The 25,230-nt window shown below is 36.2% G+C and overlaps 1 protein-coding gene across 3 annotated transcripts in view; it reads left to right on the plus strand.

The window, feature by feature from the left end:
- The window catches only part of RICTOR (RPTOR independent companion of MTOR complex 2), a 73,784-nt gene that overhangs the window by 13,568 nt on the left and 34,986 nt on the right, over positions 1-25,230 (plus strand). For all 3 annotated transcript variants that reach the window (XM_041396001.1, XM_041396002.1, XM_041396003.1), the window contains exons 3-12: positions 4,748-4,845; positions 13,297-13,361; positions 15,452-15,583; positions 16,511-16,574; positions 20,305-20,431; positions 21,291-21,460; positions 21,697-21,764; positions 22,848-22,915; positions 24,209-24,291; positions 24,928-25,015. In XM_041396001.1, the coding sequence (XP_041251935.1) occupies positions 4,748-4,845; positions 13,297-13,361; positions 15,452-15,583; positions 16,511-16,574; positions 20,305-20,431; positions 21,291-21,460; positions 21,697-21,764; positions 22,848-22,915; positions 24,209-24,291; positions 24,928-25,015 (963 nt within the window). The remainder of the gene's footprint in view (positions 1-4,747; positions 4,846-13,296; positions 13,362-15,451; positions 15,584-16,510; positions 16,575-20,304; positions 20,432-21,290; positions 21,461-21,696; positions 21,765-22,847; positions 22,916-24,208; positions 24,292-24,927; positions 25,016-25,230) is intronic.

Here is a 25,230-nt window from a genome sequence, read left to right on the forward strand (position 1 = left end):
ATGGCTCATTGGCACAGCTACTTCTGACTGGGTTTTGTAAGAATTTAGTATTCAGTTTGAGTCAGTAACTCAGTAGAGAACTAACATAGTCAGAAGAACAAGAAAAGGATTCTACTGAGATACTTGGCAGGATAATTTTATTGTGAATTTGAAGATGGGTGCTGAAGTAGTGTAAAGGAGTGGGAGAGGAGAGGGAAGGAAAGTAAAGGAAGGGGTTGAACTTTTTTTGGCAGAGAAAAGCTGGAAGATCAGTTTAGTCATTTTGCACAGCTCCACCCTCAGAAGCACCATGGGAAAGAATGTGAAGATACTTGGTTGTTGCCGTGCCAGCTGGAGATTGTAGAATTGTTTTGGTTGATCACTGAGTTCAACCATAAACTTGACATTGCTGAGCTCATCACTAAACTGTGTTCCTAAGTGCCACATCTGTGCATCTTCTAATTACCTCCAGGGGTGGTGGTGACTCAACTACTTCCCCAGGCAACTTGTTTCCAGTGCTTGACAGTGCTTTGGGTGAAAAAATTTCTCCCAATAAAAGTCATAAATGCAGTGAGTCAGGAAAGAAAAGACTTTTGAGGGGATCTTAAAATAGTAAGTGGCTCATCTTCTCTTTTTTTTTGTTTTAGGTACAAAACAGGAGGAGCTAGAGAGTAAGAGCTAAGAAATCTCTACAGCAGTGATATATACTGGGGTCCTTACAACAACACATACAACACTGATGAGCACAGTGGGCTAGAGCATGGTGCTAATAGCACCAGGGTTTTGAGTTCAATCCCTGTATGAGCCATTTACCTAAGAGTTAGTCAGTGGTTCCTGTGGGTCCAGTTTAGAATATTCTGTGAATCTGTGAAACAGCAACAACAGCCCCTTCCTCTCCCTCCACAACCCTTCACCAAAACAAACAAAAAAAAAAAATCAACAAAAAACCCACCCCCAACAAACTGAAACAAGTAGAAAACCAAACAAAAAAAAGTCTTTGTCAGGGCCAAGATGAACAGTTAACCTTGACAATGAAATCTTAAGGCTGTGATATTTCTTTGGAAAATCAGTCTGTGATTTTGGGCTGTGCTTTTGCTATTTCTGCATTACTCGGCCTTTGTGAGATTTTGTGACAGGAAGATAGTGCTCTATCTGATCCGTGATTACACGAAAGCTACCTAGCTTAGTTTTTAGAATCCAGGATGTATTCAATCTCTTTCCAAGTCCATTTCAATGTGAGGGACAGACTAGCGAAGGACCAAATCGCCACTTAGGAAGTCATATTGATTTGTTTAAATTCTTTTACATCTGTGACATTAAGTTTTCTTAGGCCTGTCTACATTCCTTACTGGCTGTACTTTTACTAAAATGAGTAATACTTTAGTAAGTAATATGAATTTTCTGCTTCTTTGTATGAAGCATTTTCAGAAGAAGGAAAAAGAAGATAGCCAATCTTTCCATGAAGTTAGAATGTCACAGTTATTTTGTTAAATTTTTTATAGGATACTTTTTGTGAGAAGGTTCTTCTGAAGTTTAAAACAATACTTCACCTGACAGTATTTGACCAAAAAGACTTCTGTTATTTTAGTTCCTTCTGAGGTAATAAACTATGAGAGGGTCTTTATTTCTTTACTGTCTTGTTTTTCTGTAGCAGTATTGGTTTTGATAAGATTGAAGAGTGAGACAGCTAACTTGCTCTATTTATGTTATCAGTTCAGTAGTGGACACATCTGTCGTGTTCTCAGTTTTCTCACAGTTTTGTAGCTTTTGCTCTGGAGTCCCTAGTTTGCTTCAAATTACTTACCTGCTAATAAAGCTTCTGGGAAATACCTGTGTGCCCTGCTAAGCTCCACAAACCTCTCTTTCCTCAAACTTTTCAGTCTCTAAAAATGAGTTTTTGCTCAACTGAAAGAGGATACAGTGAGGAAAAAGTTGATGTAACCACAGTTTTTTATGCAAAAATAGAGGAAAATGGTTTTAGTAGACATTTTCTTTAGGCGTCCTTATTATACAGATCTGTCATTGCTACAGAATTGTTAATATGGGAGATTGTAGTATTGTTGTGTCGTTATTTCTTCTCATCCAAACTGACTGCCTTTTTCCTCAGGACAACTTGGGCACTTCTGAGTTAATGCCAGCTTTATCAGATAACTGAATGAGAATGTCCATTGCTATTGCACAAGATGTTTTCTGGGCTAGTCTTGTGGTCTTTCCTGTCCACACAGTGAGCTTAGTTTTTGCAGGGGTTTATTGTGCATATGTAGCCATCTGCACTTTCAAAATCAAAACATACTTTCAGTCATTTTGGAAAGTTATGTTGCTCTAAAACTGCTCACCTGGGATGTTTCTAGTGCCATAACGGGGAATTCTACAGGTCCAAAAGTGTTATGAGCCAGGGAAATTCACACATGTTACCCAAGGCAAGCCAAAGCATAGATATGAGCCAGACTGTATTTTCAAAGAAACTGGGTTATCTTCCTCTCCTGTTACGTTTTTGATACAAACTATTTGTAGTGCCATTAACTAATCCAAACTACTTGTTTTCAGTGAGCCCCATCCCTGAAAGTGTTCCAGGCCAGGTTAGGTGGGGCTCTGAGCAGCCTGGTCTAGTGAAAGATTCCCTGCCCGTGGTGAGGGGGCTGGAACTAGGTGATCTTAAGATCCTTTCCAATCCAAGCCATTCCATGATTTTGTGTTATTCTCTGAAACTGAGTGAAGCCCTGGAAAAGCAAATTGTGCAGAGGAATCCTAAACCTGGTATAGATCCAGTAATATTCTCACTGTCTCTAATTTCTGTAATAACATAAAAGATATTTTTTTTCTTTTTTCCTAGGGATGTGAAGAGGTCCATGCACATATTCCAATTTAATTTCAAAGTTATTAGCTGTCTGGTTTTACTGTGCATACTGCACAGCGGTGCAGAGTAGCTGTGTCCATACTTGTGTATCTGATGGTTGACTTTGCGTATGCTGTGAGTAGATTTGTGGAAAAGGATCTCTCACATCAAGCTGGTGCTAATAGAAATTGATGCCATGTTTAAGACTTACCTTGTCTTCCCAAAATCTCACTGATCCTTTTTTTGAAAATTACCAGAATTATACAATGTGGCAGTAGCACGTCTCTACATGTGCTGAAGTTTTATTATAAACACCGTAGTCAATGCAATTGCTTACCTTACCTTTAAGTAGGCATCTAGCAGCTAATCAGGCTGATGGCAGTTGATTTCATTGGCTGATAGACAGAATCTTCATTGATTACAGTGGGTTAACAGGTTTGTACACTTCAATTGGGGTGCCTACCTGTGTCATAATTTTAAATAATGTCTTGATTCCTGGTGGTGGTGCAAATACAGGTTGTGTCTGTCCAAACACATTCTGGATATATCCTAGTAAGATTGCTAGTTATGTTTGCTTTTCTAAATTTGTTTAAGTTTTTAAAGTATGGGAAGTCATGTAAAAGCATGGTTTGTAGAGAGGTAGTGAAGGTGATGCTTTCTTTAAATCTCCAATTCTTGATTTCATTTCCATAATGAAATATACACAAACACACTTTGACAAGTAAAAGGAACATAAAAGACTCTGTATGTGCCACAAACTCAGTTGTAGCTGTTCCATTCTGTAGTAGGAGGCAAGTTTTTCTTACTGAAGTTAGTGTGGGACATCACACACAGAAGCTCGCTCTTTGCTGCTTACTAGATGTCAGGCTTGTTCTAAAGACTTCATTTTATGTAATGAATGTATGTAATGTTATTTCTTCTGTTTGGTAATGTATTACTTTCTATGGTTTGAATCTTCAGGATAGCCTTGGTTTTTAATTTTTCTGGAACTGCTGATACCTATCCTCAGTGTCTAATCTAAAACTCCATGAGAATCCTGCATCAAATAGGTCCCTTTAAAACCTGCTCTGCCACACAACCATCACATACAGAACTTAACTGCAGTGAATGTTACAGTAGCTCCCTGGGCCCAGCCTCACTCTGTGCAGCTTGTTCCACTCTGCCTCAATTCCTGCCTTAATTCCAAAAGTGGAACAAGAGTGTCTCTTCTCATCATGGTACTCGTTCTCTGTTTTCTAACAGAATGCAGGGTCATCTGTTGGTGTGTGAGTAGTGGTGGCATTTTTTTGTTCATCTGGTTTTGCTGGGATGGTAGACCCTTAAGAAGAAAGAAGACAGCATTCTTAAGGCTCTTGTTTGCCTTGTAGTTCACTTACCACATCACTGGAAAGGCCTAGCCTTCTATTTAAAGCATCATTGTGGAAAGCAATTAATGTGGAGAGCAGAAAAGAGGTCTCTTCTTTCCAAAATCCCACCAACGCTTTGTCTGGAGGAGAAAAAAGGAGTAATATGGGGTGCCAGTAACACGCTATATTTTAACTTCGGTTTTTGAGCTTACTTTAAGTTACAAGGGGATTAACAGTAAAGTTGTTCACTTACAAGATGTAAGGATTGGCATTTCAGACACTAAATAGATTTCTTTGTTAATTGCAAATCTAAGATATTGATTCAAGTTTGCTTTAAAGCAAGAGTGTCTCTCTTCCATGACCTTTAGCATTTATTCTAGTGAACTCAGGTATGCATGGTTTTGGTCCCTAGCATAAATCACATTGATGCTTCTTGGAACAAAAGTGCTTTGTATCCCTAACTGAGACCAGGATAGCGCCTATTATATTTAGGAAGCTGCATGTTGAATGCATGTTTAGATTTTTCTTTTTTTTTTTTTTAATTTTTCTTTTACTGTATCTGCTAATACCCTCTTTTCTTTTGCAGACCCTTGTGATAACATGAGAGAGATTCTCCAAAATGTGGCCAAATTACAGGGCGTGTCAAATATGAGGAAACTAGGTCACTTGAATAATTTTACTAAGGTAAGAGCTCAAATAGTGTCATAGAACAAGTAATGGTACAGGTAAAATGTTTCATATTTACTCAGTCAGACATTGGCTGGGATGTTTATGAAATTGCTTAATATTACAGAACAGTACTTGGAGCCTACATACTGTGGGAAAAGAAGGTAACAAATAAGGACAAGCAAATGTGTGAATGCAGAGTTATGCTTAAGGTTGCATATCTGTCCTGCTGGCTGAGTTTTTGTAATATTTTAGTGCTTAGAAGATGGAAGTTTCTCCCAATTAATGGGTTAAGTTGCATAACTCGAGCTAAAGATTTGATTCCTGCTGTATAGAATTGAAATAAAAAATGTAAAATGCCATACTTTCTGAACGTAAACTGAGTACAGTGAGAGGGGAGGACTGTATCAATATACATTATATGCAATGTTTTGAACAGTGATAGAATAGAAACTGTGACTTTCACTGCAGTTTCCATAGTGAATAAGATTTAGAGGGTACATTTCTGCAATACGTCCTTGTTTGATGATTTTTGATGTGCTTCTTCCAAATTGCGGACCTGTGACAGGTACGTGCTGAAAATACAAGATACATTGGAAGCTGTCACTGTGAGCTGATGAGGCAAGAATTAAAAACTTATTGCAGCATGAGGGTGTAAGCTGACGAAAGAAACCATGAAAGATTTTCAGAAGGACATGCAGCATTTTTTGGGTAAAAGAGAAACCTGTGGAGAGAAGCTGAGACGACTCATGGGAAGTGGTCAGGGAGTTGGGGAAAGAGTGTTCATTGTAGGATGGTGAGTGGTTGTGGTTGGACCAGTGTTCCATTTGTCAGTCCAAGGGAAACATGCGTTGCAGTCAGTGAGGCAGGAGACATTGAAGCTTCAGTGTGAATCGAGATTGATGGGCTGATAGAGGGATGTAGTGTGTTGTACACCTTTCTGATAGAGATAGGGCAACACACCTGTAAATGAAAACTGATTTCCTGTAATTAAGGATGGATCCTGCAACTGGCAGAAGCCAAGAAATAACATAGCAGCGGAGAATGTAAGGAATGAAGTAAGGTTTAAATTATGCTTGCAGATAAGTTTGTTACAAAGAATTGAGTATGATTGCCAGGAGTCTATTGGACATTTTTGAGCCAATCTTAAGTGAAGGGAGGGAATACTCAAGGGAAGGTGTGGGGAACTAGTTGATAGGAGAAGGATAAACATGCATGATAACCTTTGAAATAGGCATCTTGCTTGTTAAAGGCACTCCTTGTGAGACTGACCACTTCAGTGGTAAAGTGTGAGATTTGCTTAACAGGAAAGTGAGTACTGAGGACAAAATCACAATAATTTATCTTCTAATGCATTAATAGCAAATCTGTAAGTTCAAAATTTTCTGGGTTGGTTCAGAACACATGTAGGAACGTTCAGGAAGAGGTTCATTTACTAAGGAACTGAACTTCACACTGAGATATCTTCTTTGGCCTGTTGGCTTGTGTCTGTCAGACACCAGCCATTGACAGAATGCTGCTGTTTTCACTGGAATTCCAAAATGTGTTGCAAGAATGCCCTTTATTCTGCTAGAAAAGTTTGATGCATAGCTCGGTTTCCTTTTTGTGATAATCTGGGAACTTTGAAATGTGAATGCTTCAGAATTCTCTAGTTGTCTTAAAATTAAAGAGCTGAATTAGGTTTATAGATGCATGATTTGTAGTGAAAAGCCAATATTTGAACTAGGGATCTTAAAACCGGGTCAATTTTGCTATTGAAAATCAGATATAAAATCAGATTAAAATAATCAATAACTTTGTTAAATAAATAAATGTGCATATTGTAATAAAACATGAACCAAATATTCTTTTAAAAGATAGTTTTGAGAGATTGCATAATTACATAATTAAATATTTGAAGATTATTTGGGTTTTTGTTAAACTCAGCATTGAGAATGAAAAACACTTGGAGAAGCGTAAGGATGCTTTTCATAAATTGCACTTAAGACTACCAGGAAATTATGAGTGTGTAAAGCAACTTAATAAAATTAAATATGATGTTTGAGGACGTAGACTGTAGTTCATAACCTGATTTTGATTCTAAATCAGAATCAAGGTGCATGAGGGAGTCATACTACTCAATGTAATATTGAACACTTGTTCTTACATTCATCTCACTGGTATGTACTTTGTATAACTTAGTGCTTTGGTTTTAAAAACTCTTCCTATTTTTGTTTGATCTGTAAATGCAGTCATGAGAATAGAATAAAAGTTGCAAGTTGTACTGTATTGTCTGCCTTGTGGTTGGAACAATTCTGTGGTTTTCATTCCAGTGGTTAAAAGTGAAAGCCTGGAGCTTGGCAAGATGGTTTTATTTCCTTTTTGCACTCTCTTCTTCTACGATGAGTTGGTATAGTCTCAGTTCCTCCTTTGTGAGACAGGAGTGTGAGTAAGATTGATATGCTAAGGGCTGAGGATGTTTGTATCCTGTCTTGGAATTATAGTGAATATGAACTTGATTTATTTAGAAATTTTTGCATTTTGTGGTCCATTTTTAAAGAGCTACTTGTTATCTGTGATATTTGTACTATGGACAGGGAAATGACCTTTGAACATTTTAAATAGTGTATTTCAGATAAAATAATATGGAACATCTATTAGTCTCCTGCTAGAAATATTATACTTGAAAGAAAACATCTGAACTAGTCTAAACAGTTGCTCCCAATTACCCCCATTTTTCCTTTAGAGAGTGTGAATCTTACTGTTTTAGTTCTTCAGTCAGAGAAAGCAAAATGGTTTTATCACATGGAAACAAGTAATGTTAATTTACTCCAAATGTGGAGTTTCCTGAACAAGGAATGGTGGTAGACCCCAAGTTTTGTATTATTTTCAGGATATCTGAGGTGTGTTATGTTCAGATTTCTTTACTTGAAACTGAACTGGATTTTTAAGGTGAGATCTGTTTCCTTCACCTCCCTTTTTTTAAGGAGCAGGAACATAATAATTCTTTTAAAATTGCTGAACTAGTACTGAATTAGACTTCAGGGTCTTGTGTAGAAGTTAAATACTTTAAATTTTTCTTTAAGATAATGGTGATCAGAAGTCAACAGTAGTTGACTTACAGTCCACTAGTTCATCTGCAAGAATGAGACAGTGAAGCAGATGCTTTATATGAAGCTTCTGTTCTTAGGTGCTGTAACTCCTGTTTCATTGCTACTTCCCTTTAAGAGAAGTGTTAACTAGTGTTGTTCAGGTTTCCACAGCACCCATTATTACTGTGCAAAGTATTCTTTATATGTGATATTTTACAAAAACTTGCATTTCATTTATCAAATTTTTGCTAGTATTCATTAGTAGCTAAGTCATTAGTGTTCCAGTTCTTTGCCTTTTGTCTGCAGAATGTGAGTTGTTCTTGCATGACAGGTGGTCTTAAGTTTTCTGTTCCAGGAAATTAGCATTCCCAGTCTGGTGATGCACAGGCTATGGAAAGGTATGTTCAGTTCTGAATTGCAGGAGCAGCAGACTTAGAAAATTTATCTGCATTGAATGAGAGCACACTCCTTCTCTGCTTCTTGTCACCTAGTAAAAGAAGTTGCAGTTTTGTGGGCAAAAGCTTTTATGAAGTACTGTCTCAATCTATATTCTTTTCAAGCCATTCTATTTAAGCTAACTTATATTCTGACCTGAAAACTGTTTGAGAATTTGACCTCCAGTAAATGGTCAGTGACACTTTCAAATGTCACAGCAGTTCAGAAGTTTGGAATATGCATTTAGCTCCAGTAAGATGCGTAGGATTACCCATCTTTAATGTATATGGCCACCTACATAAGGCAAGCAGCTTGAACTTCCCCAGCTTCTGCTGATTAGTACCAAAACGTCATGGTTATGTCTTTTGGGTTTTCCCCACCCCCATGCACAACAGTAAGATAAATCACTGAAAACCTGAAGAAACTGTACAATTGCATTTACCCAGTGGAATGTATCTTTATGATTTGAAGTATTTATTTATAATCCTCTGTTATAGAAGGTTTAGGCCTCTGGGAGCTTCTGAGAGATCTTTCATAACTTTGTAAAACTGAAAGGGTATTTTAACAACAAGCTGAAAAATAAATCCACAGATATTGTATGAATTTACGTTTTTCTTTCAAAAAGAAAGGTACTTCTTAAAGGACAAATTCAAGCAGTTCATTTTAGATATAACCTTAGGAATGGAACAGCATCAGTAATATAGTGATATGGAAAATTATGTTTGCAATCTGTTTGAAACTAATTGTCATTATTTAATGAAGCTTTGCTATTCTGCTCTATATATGTTAGCTTTTGGCCATGTTGCTGACTTCCACTAGGATGATATGGATTGAGTGGCTTGGGTATGGATATGGCCATAGAGGCTTTCAGGATTATGTCTCTGATTCATAGTCTGTCATTTTAGAGTCTCTTTGTCTTTTGCAAAACCCGGGTTATCTTAGACTGAATGTATTGTCTGACTGTAACATTCATCCAAGCTGATAAACCACTGACAAAACCTGAAATCTCACGATGATGTAGCAGATAGGAACAGAACATGTACTTAGAGACATTCAGCTGTGAATGGTCAGTAGGGGTTTCTCTTAAGACTAGGATCTGCATAGTAGTCTTTGCTTAATTATTACCAGTGGTGGTTCAAACTGTATTTCCAAAGTTATAATGCAGTAGTTGCATTCTGAATGCACAGAATAATATAATATTTTTACCTAGTAATTGCTGTTGCTATTCTGCTAAATATAAATTGGAATGGTCTCAAATGTGCACTCCATTTGTGCATGTTGTTGACCTCCTATGGTTTTGTTGTTCTGAGCTACTGTTTCCAAGACATGTTGATATGTTACTCATATTGCTGTGACTCATCTGAGTAGTATGAAGAACTCATAGCTGACAGTAAACATGAAAAAAACCTTCACTGTAAGTTAGTCACTGTCTGGCCTAGTGTACTTGCCATTTTATCCTAATATTTAATCTTTTCCTCAGAGAGTCTTTGCTGTGCCCAGTCACTGTGTATTTGATCACTAAATACTAATTTGCAGGTTTGATTCACAAAGTATACTCTGTTTGGTTTTGTTTATACCGATATAAAAATATATAAAATATGTGCGTATTTAAAAATGTATGCTTTTTGTAGGTAATATCTATATATTGAAAATACAAACAGTATAAACATATAAATAATTTCATAATTCCAGGTATTATATGATAATCCATTGCCATTTTAATGAACTATGTCAATGTATAGCCAAAGATAGATTTCAGTGTTCTGGTACTGCTTGCCTACCGAGTTATGCTATCATGGTATGTATGTTAATTGTTAAACCTTACAGTCAGACATATGACAGTTAATTGACTTTTGTCAGGAGTTCAGCCATCTACAAATACCACTGCATTTGGGCCAGAATCATTGATCTTCTTAATGTTGTTTGAAGGTGAAATGAGAAGAAAGCTATAATGTTTTTTAGTATATTTAAGGACAGACATTTATACCATAGCAAATACCCAAGGAATTTGAACCAGCTGAACACAATCTGTTTGTTATGCAGCAGCTTCCATGACTATTTTTTCCCCCTTTCAAACTTATAGAAATCCAGCCTTACCGGCCAGTTTGTTTTTTCCTTTCCCTAGGTTAAATAAACCAAATGGCTCAGGCTTCATGGGTGGATTTTCTACCTGCCTTGCCCATTTTTCTGCTACACATTTTCCACTTTGCTCTTAAAATATGGCACACAAAATTTTGTTCTTGCAGTTTTGAGAGCAACCAGTGAAATGGAAAAAGTCTTAATCTGAAACATAAAGCAGTCCTATTAGTATTTCCAGAGATAAAATTTTTTCTTTTTTTGTTTAAATTAACATTCTCAATGTGAATTTCTGGACATTTTCTGTTTCTCTGCTGGCCTACTTTCATTTCTTATGTGTCTGTTAATTTGTGGTACCCTGAAGGATATGATATGCTATTCCTACTATTTAGTTAAATCTTCTTACTGGCTTTGGGCATGGCTTTCAAGTCACTGAAACACTTTTCAATTCTGATCTTGCTGTCCAACTTTTTGGGCCATTTTCTATATGGGATATGTATAAATTTCCACGAAGGCTAATACATAAGTACTGGTGTCCCATTAAAGGGAGAATAAACTAGTAGCTCTTTTCTTTTTTGTGGGAGAAGTATTTTAGATGCATGCACAGACACCATCAAACACTTCTAATTATTACTGTCAAATTCAGAAGTTTATATCCAAACAACAGTTAAACCTGATGGAAGTTTTAACTTGTCAGGTTACATGACTGTGTTTGAATTTCAAGATAAGGTCAAGTTCTTTTCAGCATCAGCAAAGATGTGTGCAGTGGGAGTACATACCTAGTTGAAAACAGTTGGTATTGAGCTGATAACCACTGTATATATTTAGTGAGAATGACAAGCATACTAGAACTGGTTCAGTGAACTGAATATTTTTTAGCAGTGCAGCAAGTTAGGTAGGTTCCTGGAAGATGTCAAGTGCTTCAGTTTAATCTCAGGACTGCTCAAGATGCAAACCAATGGTAATGTGTGGTTGGAGACTAGCTGCACTTATGCACTAGTGCATACTATAGCAGCTTTCTAAAAAATGGGGTTTTCCTACTTCAGAATCCTATGGGGTTTTTTAAGGTAGGAAAAATAGGCTGCTGAGGACAATCTGTTATGTTAAGTTAGGATTTCTCATTTGTGTCTAGGGTGGAACACTGGGGAAACGTTTAGATGTATAAATGATTAGCCTAAACAACTATTCATGTAATTGTCTGCAACTGAACAATGAACTGTTTTTACTCACTATCTTCTCGCACTGTTTTGCTTACACTCTGCCAGCCAATTTTTACAGTTCATAAGATGTCAATAGAAATGCTAAAGCAGCAGTGGTGGCCTTAGGCAGTCCAACAACATGGAATAAAAATAGATTGATGTTAGGAAGTGACATACTGTCATAACCAGTTAGTGCATCAATTGCCTAGTTTTATTATCACTTAAATTTGAAAGGCAGTAAAAAAGGTTATGTAAAAACTTTCCTTATGTTTTATAATTGTCTCTGGTTAAGAAAAATGCAAAATCCAAAATACTTCAATTAACTTAAATTACTTGAGCCCGAATGTGGGACTGATCCAGGCCAATTTAATCATCTCTCATTAACAGCCTTAAAATTCAACTTTATCACTAAGTATTTTTCTTGAAAGACAATTTTGTAAGACATAATGTAATCACCAAATTAATTTCTACTTATTGGTTTACTTAAAGGAGGAGTTTCTGTCAATATGTTATTTTTTCAGACGGAGGTGAGCAGTAGAACTGAAGCATGGAACACATTAAATACTTTAACTTACAGTAGCCTTGATTTGGCTGTTTGTGATGTTTATTACAAATGTCTTATTGTTAGAAGTAAATGCACATAAAGAATGTGTCACAGGGTTTGATATATCACAGTATTTTCAGAGCAGACATAATGACTAGTTAGCACAAATACTTCCTGAATTCCTCACTAGGAGAAACTTAATACTGCTCTGACTTAAAACTGAACACATGCCTGTTTTGAAAATGGAGGACAAAGTGCAAAGCTATTGCAATCACTATTAGTCACTTGAGTTTTTTGGAAGTGCTTAGAAAAGTGCTTTGGGATTTGGACATGATAATATTTTACAATTTTAGCCAGGGATAATAAGTGAGATTACTAGGAATTTCTTTGCTGTTCTTGAAAAGAAGAACAGCATTAGCTCTTCTTACAGAAGAGATTGTTTTCCTTTCCTCAAGAGGCTAAAACACTGGCAACCTAGGTTGCTCCTTTTAAGCATGGTTTTGGACTTAAAAACTGTGCTTGTAAATCTTCTCTGTTCACAATGACTAGATATGGTTGAAATGTCCAGTTTGTGACAGTATACAGCTGTCTTTTTGTGTGCATAAATTCAAACTTTGCTCTGATTTTTCAGAGGTACAAGTTCTATAGGATGGGTGGCAGGCCAAGACCAAATGTCCATTACAAGACACTTGGTGATACCATCTGATTTTTTTTTGTACTTCTGTGCTGCTGTGACAAAACATGATAGTGACCCATCAGTGTCAGTCTTTGTTTCAAAACTCTTACCTGAGCCCCCTGCAGATTTGCTTGGACTTCAGTCATTTTTGACTGAAGCAGGTCTCTGCTCAAATTACCAGTTGCCAGCTAGCAATGTGGTGCTGTAAAATGGACTGACCAGTACACAGCTTACACAACCATGCAACCTTTTTTTGGTATGAAAATCCACAGGTGAGTCCCCATATCTGGTGTGTATAGGAACACAATATGGGCAGCAGAAGTTCTCAGGGAAGTCTGAAGCCGGTATTCTCTCCCTTGCTACACAAATTAAATTCCTCAGGTTTTTTGAAAGCATTTCCCAAAATCTGTGATTTTTATGGTTATTTTTGGAGATCTATAAATAATAGATATTTTCTGTTATTTTCAGCTTCTTTGTAATATTGGCCATGCTGAAGAAAAGTTAGGTTTTACCTACGACAGCATCATTATATGGTAAGTAGTAAAGAGCACCAGGCAGTCCTAGGGAGCTTCAGTTGTTTTTGGTGCAACTAAATAAGCTTCTTTGGTACTTCTCAACTAGTGTTTTGTATTTATAATATGTTTGAAGCTTCATAATGCAAGTATATAACCCCTAAATACTTTAATGAGTAAAATCAGAAATATATTACTCACTTTTAGGCAAACAGAGACAAACCCTCCAAGTTAGAAGTGTAGATTTCTTAATTATACTCCTCAGAGATGTAAAAGTACCTCTATTTCAGTAGTTGTAGAAAGCACTTCTAATAAAAATGTACATTTACAAAATACAGAGTAGTATTTTATGTTGTACAGGTCTGTATATGTCCATGAAGCACTACTTGCCTCGCTACTGACATGTCCTGTGTATATACTTTTAAGTGGAATTTCAGTCTTATTTTGTGGCCATTTTGACTGTCCAGTGTAACTACATGCTTATTTCCACACAGAGATTTATAAATTTGTCTTGAAGACCAGCACTGGTGACAAAAGCAAATAAGATCAAATATTTAATGCATTTCTCTGTTCCTTCAATTTAGATCTCACTTAAGCAAAAAAGCTTAGGAAAGCTAATTGTTCTTTTAGCAAAATGTTGGGAAGCCTTGTGTAATTTTTTTCTCAGCTAAAACCGATGTCTTTATCTTATTGATTAACTGTATGTTTTCACTGCGTACCCAAAGACAGTGACACATCTCTTTATGGTAGCTTTTGCTTTTGAGTGTTGGATCTCATGATAATCTTTTCCTTTGTAATTTCACTATGCCAGTTCTTTAACTGGTCTACAGCTTCCTCATGGGGGGAAGAGGAGGAGCAGGCACTGATCTGGTCTTTCCATTGACCAGTGACAGGACCCAAGGGAATGGCCTGAAGTTGTGTTAGGGGAAGTTTAGCCCAGATATCAGGAAAAGGTTCTTTATCCAGAGGGTGGTTGGGCAGCATAATAGGCTCCCCAGAGCAGTGGTCACATCCCCAAGCCTGGCAGAGTTCAACAAACATTTGGACAATGCTCTCAGGCTCATAGTGTGATCCTTGGTTGTCCTGTGCAGGGCCAGGAGTGAGACTCAAATGTGGTATCAAGAATACACTCAGTATCAATGCTGGCTAGGCTTGAAGTGATTGAGAGCAGCCCTGCTGAGAAGGACTTGGGGGTCCTGCTGGACGAGAGGCTGGACATGAGTCAGCAGTCCTCTGTCCAGTCTTGCAAGTCCAGAAGTCCAGCTGTGTCCTGGGCTGCGTCCAAAGAAATGTGGGTAGCATATTCATATTACAGGAAAGATGGTCTTGAAAAAATTCCCTGTTGGTGCTGAAAGTAGTAACCAGTTTGTTGTTTCTGCAAATGATATGGCAGCTTACTTTGTCTAGGTATCACCTGGGAGTAAGCTCCTGTTACATTGACTTACCCTGGCCAGGTATTCACCAAAAGACTGAAGATTTTTTGCCTAGGAGTAGCTGATAAGATAACCCTAGAATAAGGAAAAAAAAATCCCTAAACCTTTTTAGTAGAAATTCAGTCTCAGTGGCTAAGTATTTGCATTCTTAGATGTCCTATTAAAAAGTGTCATTGGGAGGTTGAGGATTCCCACCTCACTCTGCATGTTGTTGAGGAAGAGGGATGAATATCTTGAGGGCCTTCAAAAGGACAGTGTGCTACTTCATGCTTTGTAACTCAATTTCTAGAGTTCTTCCATATCTCATTTCTTCCTACCTACCTTATTCTACCCCTTCATTTTCTTGGACTAATATTATGCTCAGCTGCTTTGTCGAATAACAACTTATGTACAGGTTTTCATTCTATGTCATTTCATGGATGTACAAGCTGTTATTTGGGAAAAAATTAATTTGTGGCTTTTTAAGATTATTATATTGTCTACATCTGCTGACCAGGATGAGGGCTTGCCTTAAGGGTTGCACATGAGAAGACCTGAAAGTCAGAAAATTAGTTCACAACATTTATTTTTAAAAATCATACTTTTTGTCTTAAATGAGTGAGTAGTAGCTGCATGTCAGATGGTGAAGTCTACCTGCTGCCTAATAGTTGTTTGTCCCACTTGTTTTCTTCATTGTAGTCTGAGGTTAGCTTTACTAAACGAAGCAAAAGAGGTGCGAGCAGCAGGATTGCGAGCCCTCCGCTATCTTATTCGAGACTCCACTATTCTCCAGAAGGTGCTAAAGTTGAAAGTGGATTATTTGATAGCCAGGTAATTCTTCTCTTTCTTCTTGTTACAATCTGTAAAGTTCTAAATCACTTGCCTTTTCACGGTTGATACAGGAGGGAAGTGTTTCCATATTCTCTTATGTTTTTAGTAAGTAGTTTTATAAAATACATTTTTCTTCAACAGAGTATCTCATCACACTAGCTAATCCAAATAAAATGCTGTCCTAATATATGATACAAGTAATCCAAATAATTTCTACTTTTAGTCATAAATGCCATTAACTGTTAATTAATATGGTTGAAATAGTAATAATTTTCATGTCTTAAGTTTTTGTATGGGAATTGTTTGATTCTTTGTATTGTCACATTGCTATAATAGTTGATGTCCAAGAATTTGTAGTCTAAATATAATCAATGACGCAACAGAAAAATACCAAAGGGCAAACCAGCAAGTGAGATAATACAATCAGCATGGTTAATAGATGTAAATAATAGCATTTCTAGTGCTTCCTGTAATGAATTTTTTTATTTAATATACTGGTACAGATGTGTGTGAATTTCTGTTTATAAATACACACATGTAATTTTAGTGTGCTGTTCAACTTTTTTGGAGCAAAAGGACTTTTCTGATCTCAAACACTCAAGGTGTGTTGATGTGAAACATTAGAAATAGTTGGTGTGGTCTCATTTGCAAATGACAAATGCAGCTAGCTCAGAAAATAGTTGTTGAAGCATTATGCTTTGCCATTTTATATTTGAGAACCTTTTAGTGACTTAATTGTAATGAAAATAGCAGGGAAAATATAAACCAAACCTAACTGATGTATCATAATGAGTATATTTGCTGAAAAATGTAGTTTTTAAACCATAAGTCAGTTCTTTTTCTTTTGTACTCAAATGCACAAATATTAACATGAGTTGTTAACTGTTAAGGTGCAAGTTACAAAATGTGTTTTTTAACTTACTTTAGGTGCATTGACATACAGCAGAGTAATGAAGTAGAAAGAACACAAGCACTTCGATTAGTCAGAAAGGTAAAAGCTCCTATGTATGGTTGTATCTGCTGTGCCGCTCACTTGTGCTGACTCCTGGTTGTCTCAATCAACAATGCTTTTTCACAGTCTCTAATACCTTGCTTTACCTTTATCATGTAATACGGCTGATAATTTAAAAGACAGAAAAATGTAGTGAAGAGAGTTGTTTTGATTTTACAGTTTTACCATTTAGAATCTCCAGTGTGCTAGAAAAATCGTGCTTACTGGACAAGGTTTGGGAAACACTTATCAAAGAGTGAATACAAGGGCATAAAAACAACTTGAAGTTTCAGTATTGGAATTATGACTACTTCATTGTATAGTTTAAGCATTTGTGAGTCAGAGATTAGGAGATCTGCTGCCATGTGAGAACTGAGAAAAATTGTCACTGAAGTGATCATCAAGGAATGCTTATAGCCTTACTGCTTTGCTTGTGGCAGTTGATGCTATCCAAAGGATTTTGTCTCTGATACTCAATGAAATGCGTTTCATCTGTGATGGTTACTGTACTGTGTACTCATGGATGTAGATTTGAAAGCATGGTAGCTGTATTTTCCAGTTCACCCTAGAGAAATTTGCATATAGAGGTACCAGATGTATTCAGGAAACATAATATCCTGCCTTTGTGCTGGACTTCACTGTTCTTTATTGCTCTCATATTCTTATAGAAACTACTGAAGACTGGAGTAAAGTTTGAAGTAGTTGAAGAATGGTTCCCCAGGAGTACTGTCTGTGTGGAATCTCTTTTTGTGTTTTAAATCTACCTAAATATATTTTCTGTCCCACACAAGATACAATGTACTTGATTAACAACTGTGCCAAAAAAGAGTTTTAAAGACAGCTGCCTCCAAACTCAAACAAGCCCAAAACAAATTTAAAAAGTCCAGTATAAAGGAACAGGTCCTTGAGGAAGTTGCACTTTTATAATAAATGTTTTTTACGAATCTGCTTTGAAAGAAGAGCTTCATTGTGGACTCATCAGTAGATGGAAGCACATCCATAATTGGTTTTATTTAGGTCCGAAATTTATCCGCATTATTTCTGGGCTTTTTTGAGCATTCTCTGTTTTTATGAAGGAAGAGACAGCAAGAGAAACAAATTCATTAGCTTGATCTGAAAAAAATGATGGTCAAAGAGAAACATCAAAGAAATCCTAGAGCTGACCTTTGGTGTTTTGTTTTTTTTTTTTCTCCATCATGGTGCAAGGGTATTGGTGTGTACCAGGTGTGTGCATCAGATACACAGGTTCTGCAGCCATGCTTGTGGTTCCTTGATGCTGAGAACTGTGTTGATGGAAAGCCTTTTCTAGCATCTTTTGCAACTTACCTATAACATTCTGTTTTCTTAAAAGACAGTGTCAGACCAACAAAAAGCCACACAGCCTGCTGCGACTAAATTTAACAGCTTTCTCATGTGCTGTCTAGGCCACAGCAGTTAGGCATACGCTGGCATAGAGCAGTCAGTACTCAAGAAATTCTTTTACAAGGAATACTGTGCTTCCTGAATAGCATATTCTATATTTTCACATTGTCTTTTTGTTACCCTGCTCTTGCCCTTTTTCTGCCTCTGTCTTCATCTCCCTCAATGTCTCAGATCTAGTGATTTGATGCCAGGATTCCTAAAAGATTACATAAAGGACTAAAAGGCAAGAATAAATGTCAAATAAAATGGAAAAAAGCTAGCAGACTGGTTCAGGAGATAATTAACTGAGAAACTGAACTGGGTTTTTCCAGTATCACAGAACTATTGTTTTCAGTTTCAAGATGTGGCTCTTTAACCTCATCTTAGGTAGTAAAAATGTCAGTGAGAATTGCATACATTAAAATTAAAACCTTCCCTTTTCTTTCTTCTCATAAGAGAAGAACAACAAAACATAAAATAGTAATATTCTTTAAGAATTTAGAAAAGACAATCGTAAACTTTATTTTTAAAATAATAGGTTTAAATGGTGTAGGTAGATTTTTAAAACAATCTGACTTTTTAAACTTCATGCTGAATAGTTTTTGAAGGCTGAGTGTTCACTGCATGTTTTGACTGTAATCACCTCTACATTTACGGGTAAAAGTCTTAAAATTTAGTAACATCTTCAGCTGTGAAAAGGATGGCATGAAGTTGCTTCCGGAAGCATTTTTCTATCTGATAGAAGTCAATAAGACATTTCTTTTACATTTAATAGTCTGGGTGTTTTCTTTTTATAGCAGAAGTCATGGCTAAATGCAATATGAGCCATGTTCTTTCTTCCTCTTTTCTAAAGGGGTCTTAAAAGACCAACTTCATAGTCTCCATTACTTATTTCATTGTAGCTACTTGGAAGTAGCTTTCCTTTACCTGTCCTTGGTCTTTAGAACTGCATTTTATTACCTGGAACAGATACAAAGTAAATAAAAAGATTTGTTTTTTCTACTGATGTGTTTAGAATTGAGTGTTACAAGAAGCCTTTTCTTCTCTTGTCTGCAAACCAAAGAAGACAGTGAAGCAGAGCAGCTTGTGTCTTCACAGGAAGTACCATCTCAATATCAGTAGCAAACAAGTTGCAGTTTTTAGAGTGGATTGGTGCACTTATTCTGTTGCTTATTCTTTTTTCTTCTTCCCAGTATAAAAGTGAAAGTCTGTGTGGGTGGGAGAGAATTTGTTTTTTCTTTAAAGTCCTATCTTAAAGCTTCCTGTTTCATTGCATTAACATTATGTATAACGAGAAGCTTCTCAAAAACATGTATTTCAAGATAGATTTGTTAAAACTCTTCCAGTATTTTGGTCGTAGTTGTTGATTCCCTCTCATTTTAGCATCTCTGCAAAAAAGGTAAAAAACTAATTGTCTTTGCACGAATATCTGCAACACATCAAAGGGAGATGTAAAATGGCTATAGGACAAAATGGTTTTGGAAGAATTACGAAGATAAGCCTGGTTTTGTTGAAAACAAAAAGGATGTTAAACAAAAGCATGGGAAACTAGTTTTGATTTTTTAGGTGCTTGGTGGGTATTGAGTATTTTTTATGTCTCATTTTTATTTATTAGTGGAGAAAAGAAGGTGACATGGCTGCGTGGGCTATAAAACATTGTTCCCTTTTTAGGTAGTCAGACAAAAACCTGCTTCCTCCTTAGTACTACATCTGTTTAGTGATCTTGTTCCGGAAGGATATGTGTATTTAATTTTCACAAATTGAAAAAATATGAACAAGCAGTTGCTCAGCCTTTGTAATCAAAGACTCATTTGGGTGACGGTGGCGAGTTGGTGGCACTGGTTGTTCAGGAATGGTTTTCTTTACCTTTAATGCATTTTGCTCCTTAATCGGGTGTGAATTTTGAGCGTCCCAAACTCACAGCTAGGCTTTCTGTAGTGCAAAATGTCCTTAATAGTAGATGGATTTGTAGTCAACTCTGTGTCATTGGATAATGTTGTCAATAAAGATATTCTTGGGAGAAAAAAAACTATGATGATGGCAGTCTTAATTCTCACTGCCAAAAACATCTTTTAAATTCTTTCTTATTAAGATAAAATATGAAAATAAAAAACCTGAAGCAGAAAGAGAATGGTAAATTGACAAACAAATTAATATTGAAAAAATTTCAAGAGCAAAATAAATAGTTGTGAAGATTCACCAGATACAACTGAGTAATAGGTAGACTGGTCTGTCTGATTGTATGAAGATAACAGAATACTGGTGAATATGTAAGTGTATTTAGAGAAATGTAAAGAAACCGTAAGGCTTTTTCTTTCCTTTTTGGCAGATGATCACTGTGAATGCTTCGTTGTTCCCCAGTTCTATTACTAATTCTTTGATAGCAGTTGGAAATGATGGTCTTCAAGAAAGAGATAGAATGGTTCGAGCATGTATAGCCATTATCTGTGAACTAGGTAAGATAATTTTTCTTAATTAGTGTTCAGTTTTGACATGGTTGTCATTCGCAGTACTTGTTTAATGGAGAATTAGATGTTAAGTGTTCCTATTGACAGTTTCATGGATTGTAGTTGTTTGTAGGATATAAGCCAAAATTACTTAAAATCTATTTATGTATCGTAGGCAAAGGTTTTGGGTTTTCATCTTTTCCTTCAAGACTTGACAGTTTTTGGTTTGCCTTAAAGACATTTCTCTGCTGCAGTTGGTGTTTCTTAAATTAATGGATTTGAAATAAGGAGATTTGCATACACAAGATGCTGACAAATTTAGAAGTGTTCAGAGAACTACAAAATATCCTCATATTAAAAAAATTTTGGGGTGGATACTGTCATCATCAGGACAGTGGTTTATACTAACTCCCTAAACTTTCATTTGGCTGCTAATTTTTGAAGGATTTCAAAATGAATCTGTGGGAAATAATTCAGTAATTTGTTTTCAGGATTAAAGCTTCTGTTTTAAAGAAATAAACAAAATGCTACTCTTATTTCAGTATAAATATTATATCTATGTTGGTTCAGTGAAGTATGAAAACTCTATTGGAAAAATCCAGAAACTACTGTATGGAAACTTGGTTGGGAGTTAAGTTGAGAAATTACTCAACTGGAAACTGAGTGACCAGTATTTTTGTGTATGATAAGTGAATCCAAAATCATCATTCATTACTAGTGTCAGCTAGTTCCATTAAAAGCCATACATGTGCCTCAGCAGTGTTCAGGGCAGATAAGATACCCATACTAGAGATGACAACTTTGTCATATGCCATGAAATGTTTTACCTTAGATCACTGGCCAAAATTCCTTGTTTTCCTTTATCTAGCACTTCAGAATCCTGAGGTGGTGGCACTTCGGGGTGGTTTAAGTACCATCTTGAAAAATGTGATTGACTGTCAGCTAAGCCGAATAAATGAGGCGCTGATAACTACAGTTTTGCACCTCATTAATCATCCAAAGACCCGACAGTATGTCCGAGCAGATGTAGAATTAGAGGTGAGTGCAGTTTTATTTGTTTAGTGACAGAAATTAAACACTGTATTACGCATTTGAATGCTCTACTTTTGTCTCAGATTTCCTGTGTATTAGTGCACAGTGTCTAAAAGATAAAATGTTTTAGGCTAAAAAACTGAGATTTATGAAGCAGAAATAATATAGCAGTTTGGAGTGGGACTGAGGAAAGGGCACTAGTGATTTAACTGTATTTTCATGTGTGTCTTTCTTTTGTTTAGCGAATTTTAGCCCCTTACACAGATTTTCACTACAGGCATAATCCAGACACAGCAGAAGGACAACTCAAGTAAGTGTTAGTACTGCTACTTGTGCCATCAGTTATGTTCATAGTATTAGAATTGAGCTGTACTTCCTTTCAAATGCTAAATTTCTAAAACTTGAATATCATAGGCCAGAGTGCAGTTTTCTAAAATACTGTTAAGCATTTCAGATTTAAAAGGGCTTGTTTAGCCTAGAGAGGAGACGGTTGAGGGAGACCCTCTGCTGAATAGCAGTCTTTTTACTACCTATGAAAATGCTTTCAAGATGATGTAGCCACGGCCCTTCATGGTGGTGTAAGGTGGGAGGACAAGAAGCAACAGGGACAAACAGCAACAGAAGACAAACTGAAGCAAGAAAGATTTCAACTTGATGTAAGGCAGTGGGGATAATTTTATATGAGGCTGGTCAAGAGTTAGAGTATATTGTCCAGAGAGGTCCTGCTGCCTTGAGTTTCTAGCACCCAGCTGGATAAAGCCTTGAGTTTTTTTGGAGGTATTCCAAGCTGAATTACAGAAGCTTGTATACTCCCTAAAGCTCTGGACACTGTAAAGGCATTTACTGAGTTCTTGCAGTGGTGTTGAACTATGATGACTTTTAAAGGTGCCTTCCAACCCAAACCATTCTATGTTTTTATAATCTGACATAGTCTGATAACAGGTAACTTTTTGTGCAGTAATTTGGACAAGAGAGAGATCTCTTGAGGTGGCTTACAACTTGAATTATTCAGGATTTTTAAATTATGAAGCGGGATTAGATGCTTAGGTCTGGGTAACTGAATAAGGTCCAAATCTTTACATCTCTGCTGTAGACTTAGTGTCAGTGGAGGTGCAGAGTGATTCATCTGACCCCTCTGCGGTTTTTTTTATGTTCTCCTCCTGTGGAAACTCCCCTGGAAGAGGAAAGTAACAATAATCAAAAATTCTAAACCTTTTATGTGTGTATATGCATTGTGTAAATACATATGTACACATATATGCATGAATAAAATATTCCTTTTACTCTGGATTTTGTCCCCTATCTCAGTTAACTACCTTTCAATAATAATACTGTAGTACTGTTTGTTTTGTAATGATTACCTGCATTGTGACATTTGTTGTTTCAATGGCAGAGAGGACAGAGAAGCACGATTCCTAGCTAGTAAAATGGGAATAGTAGCAGCATTTCGATCATGGGCAGGTAAGACTTGTTTATTTGTTTGAAATTGGATTATTGAAAGTGTGATTTTACTTTCTAGTGTAAATGACACAGGATCTGTCTCATTTGGTATGTCTAATTTCTATCAATACCTTCCTACAATGCTACTTAATATGTGTTTTGATACTGTAAAATCGGAGGATGCAATGTGTAGTTTTCTTGGACTCCTGAGAAGGCACAGCTTTTCCCCTCCTGTGTAAAATGCTTTATAAATTATATCTTGAGGGGCATTCTTGAAATCTAATGCATGAAAGGATATTTAAAATAACATAATATCATAAGAACTTATATTTGAGATGGTTCTACCACTGTAAATGAAGTCTTTTTGTCTGTGTTCAGCTATTGGCAAATACTTTACCTGCTTTTGCCATAGCTGAGGAGAAGTTGGAAATGGACATAGTTAGCAATTTTTCATGTAGAGGATATTTCTAAATCAAAAAAAGATTTTTTTTTCATTTTACTAAATCCTTTCTCTGTGATATGATAATATGTAAGATGAAGGTACTGCCTCAGGGATTGCCTTTTTGTTTTTTTTTTTTTTTTTTGCCAAGATACTGTCTTGCAGATTTAAATCAGTTAATATAAACATTTACCAAAATGTTGAGTGGAATTTTTCCAGGCTATACTTAAGCTGTTTTGTGACACTATTTGTGTTATTTTTTAAGTTCTGAAAATGATTGCTAAGCTTAATTTTAATATCCAGATATCTTTCAAGTTTCTTTTGTGTTGTCACATGCTTGAAGAGGAGGCATGTGATGACTTTAAAATTTTCAAAAAACAGTTTCTGATAGGTGTGTTACTGCATCTTCCTGCACTCAGGCACTTAGATCTAACAGTTGTTAGAATTCTTCTGAGACTAAAGGGAAATTAATTAATTTGTTAGGTTAAGATGCAGCTTTTGATTGAAATATCTTACATTTCTGCTCAGATGATGAAAACCTTTCAGGCTTAAGCACTACTCATTAGAGACAGCTTTGTCTTTTTGTCATTTCTTCCATGCATATGTTTTCACAGGTAACTTTTGAGTACTGTTCACAATAGGAAGGACAAAAGTAGCACAGTCTTTTAATGAGAATATAAAGTTTTGTGATTAGGAAGTTTTGTTAAATATTATTGACTAGGAAGGAGAAAATTTCATCCTTGTGAAAATGTTTGTGATTAGTAGTTCTTCTTCATGTGTGCTTGTTTTCAAACTGGAAATCTAATTTAGCAATGTGTCCATTGTCCTTTCATTTGTTGATGAGGGAGTATTGTTACACCTTTAATGTTTTCTAGGTATTATCAGCCTGTGCAAACCTGGAAATTCTGGGATTCAGTCTCTTATTGGGGTGCTTTGTATACCAAATATGGAAATCCGGGTAGGTGGTGAATATTTAGTACCGATGTAGGAATAATACTTAATATTTTAATTAAGTTATTCGTAACTTTTAAGCAATTAAATGGTTTAAATAAACACAGACTCCAGTTATGAGACAGCTGTTCTTGAGTTTATTTAACCCCCAAAATTCAAATCTGTAATTCTGTTACAAAATTCCTCTGAAATTGGGAAGCACATCATGTATATGTGACAAAATAGAGGAGAGAAAAGTTCATAAATTAGTTTTTACTCTGGTCACAAATCAAAGCCAATTTACAGTAGCTGCAGTCACAAGATTAAAGCATAATAATCAAAGTTGAATTCCAGGTAAAAAAAATGTTTATTCACAAATTAAACTTACTAGAGCAAAGTTGATGGCTCCAGATGTAACTATTCTAAAAATCTGCAATCCAAGTAGCCTGAGCTACTATAGCATTCACAGTGACAATAAGGGACAATTCCAAAGTAAAAAAGCCCCATCCTCTCTTCTCCAGTTTATTTCCGTTTGTGAAAAAAGCACTTCAACAAATGCACCTGTGTTAGCACTTTAGAAATCTTAAGGTCAGTATTAATAGTGAAAAAAGGGACAGTTTTGTAAATCTGTAAAATTCCTGTTGTGTTACGTTTTCTTTGGTAGAGAGGTCTGCTTGAAGTTCTCTACGATATATTTCGACTTCCTCTCCCTGTTATTGCAGAAGAATTTATCGAGGCACTTCTGAGTGTAGGTAAGTATTTAAAACAAGTCACATAAAATTTTTGTCTATTACACTCCTATACCAATTGAAAAACTTTGCTGTCTCCTGTGTATTGTTAATTGCCTCTGTTTTATCACTGAATTTATTGTGTGCTCTGAAGTCCTGTCTGAAATTCGTTATCACCTGTTAAGTGTTACAAGTTTGATGAAAGAACAGCATAGTTAGGCATTAACATGAGAGACTGT

This window comes from Onychostruthus taczanowskii, unplaced genomic scaffold, assembly GCF_017590055.1.
Source record: "Onychostruthus taczanowskii isolate IOZ18803 unplaced genomic scaffold, ASM1759005v1 scaffold123, whole genome shotgun sequence".
NCBI lineage: Eukaryota > Metazoa > Chordata > Aves > Passeriformes > Passeridae > Onychostruthus > Onychostruthus taczanowskii.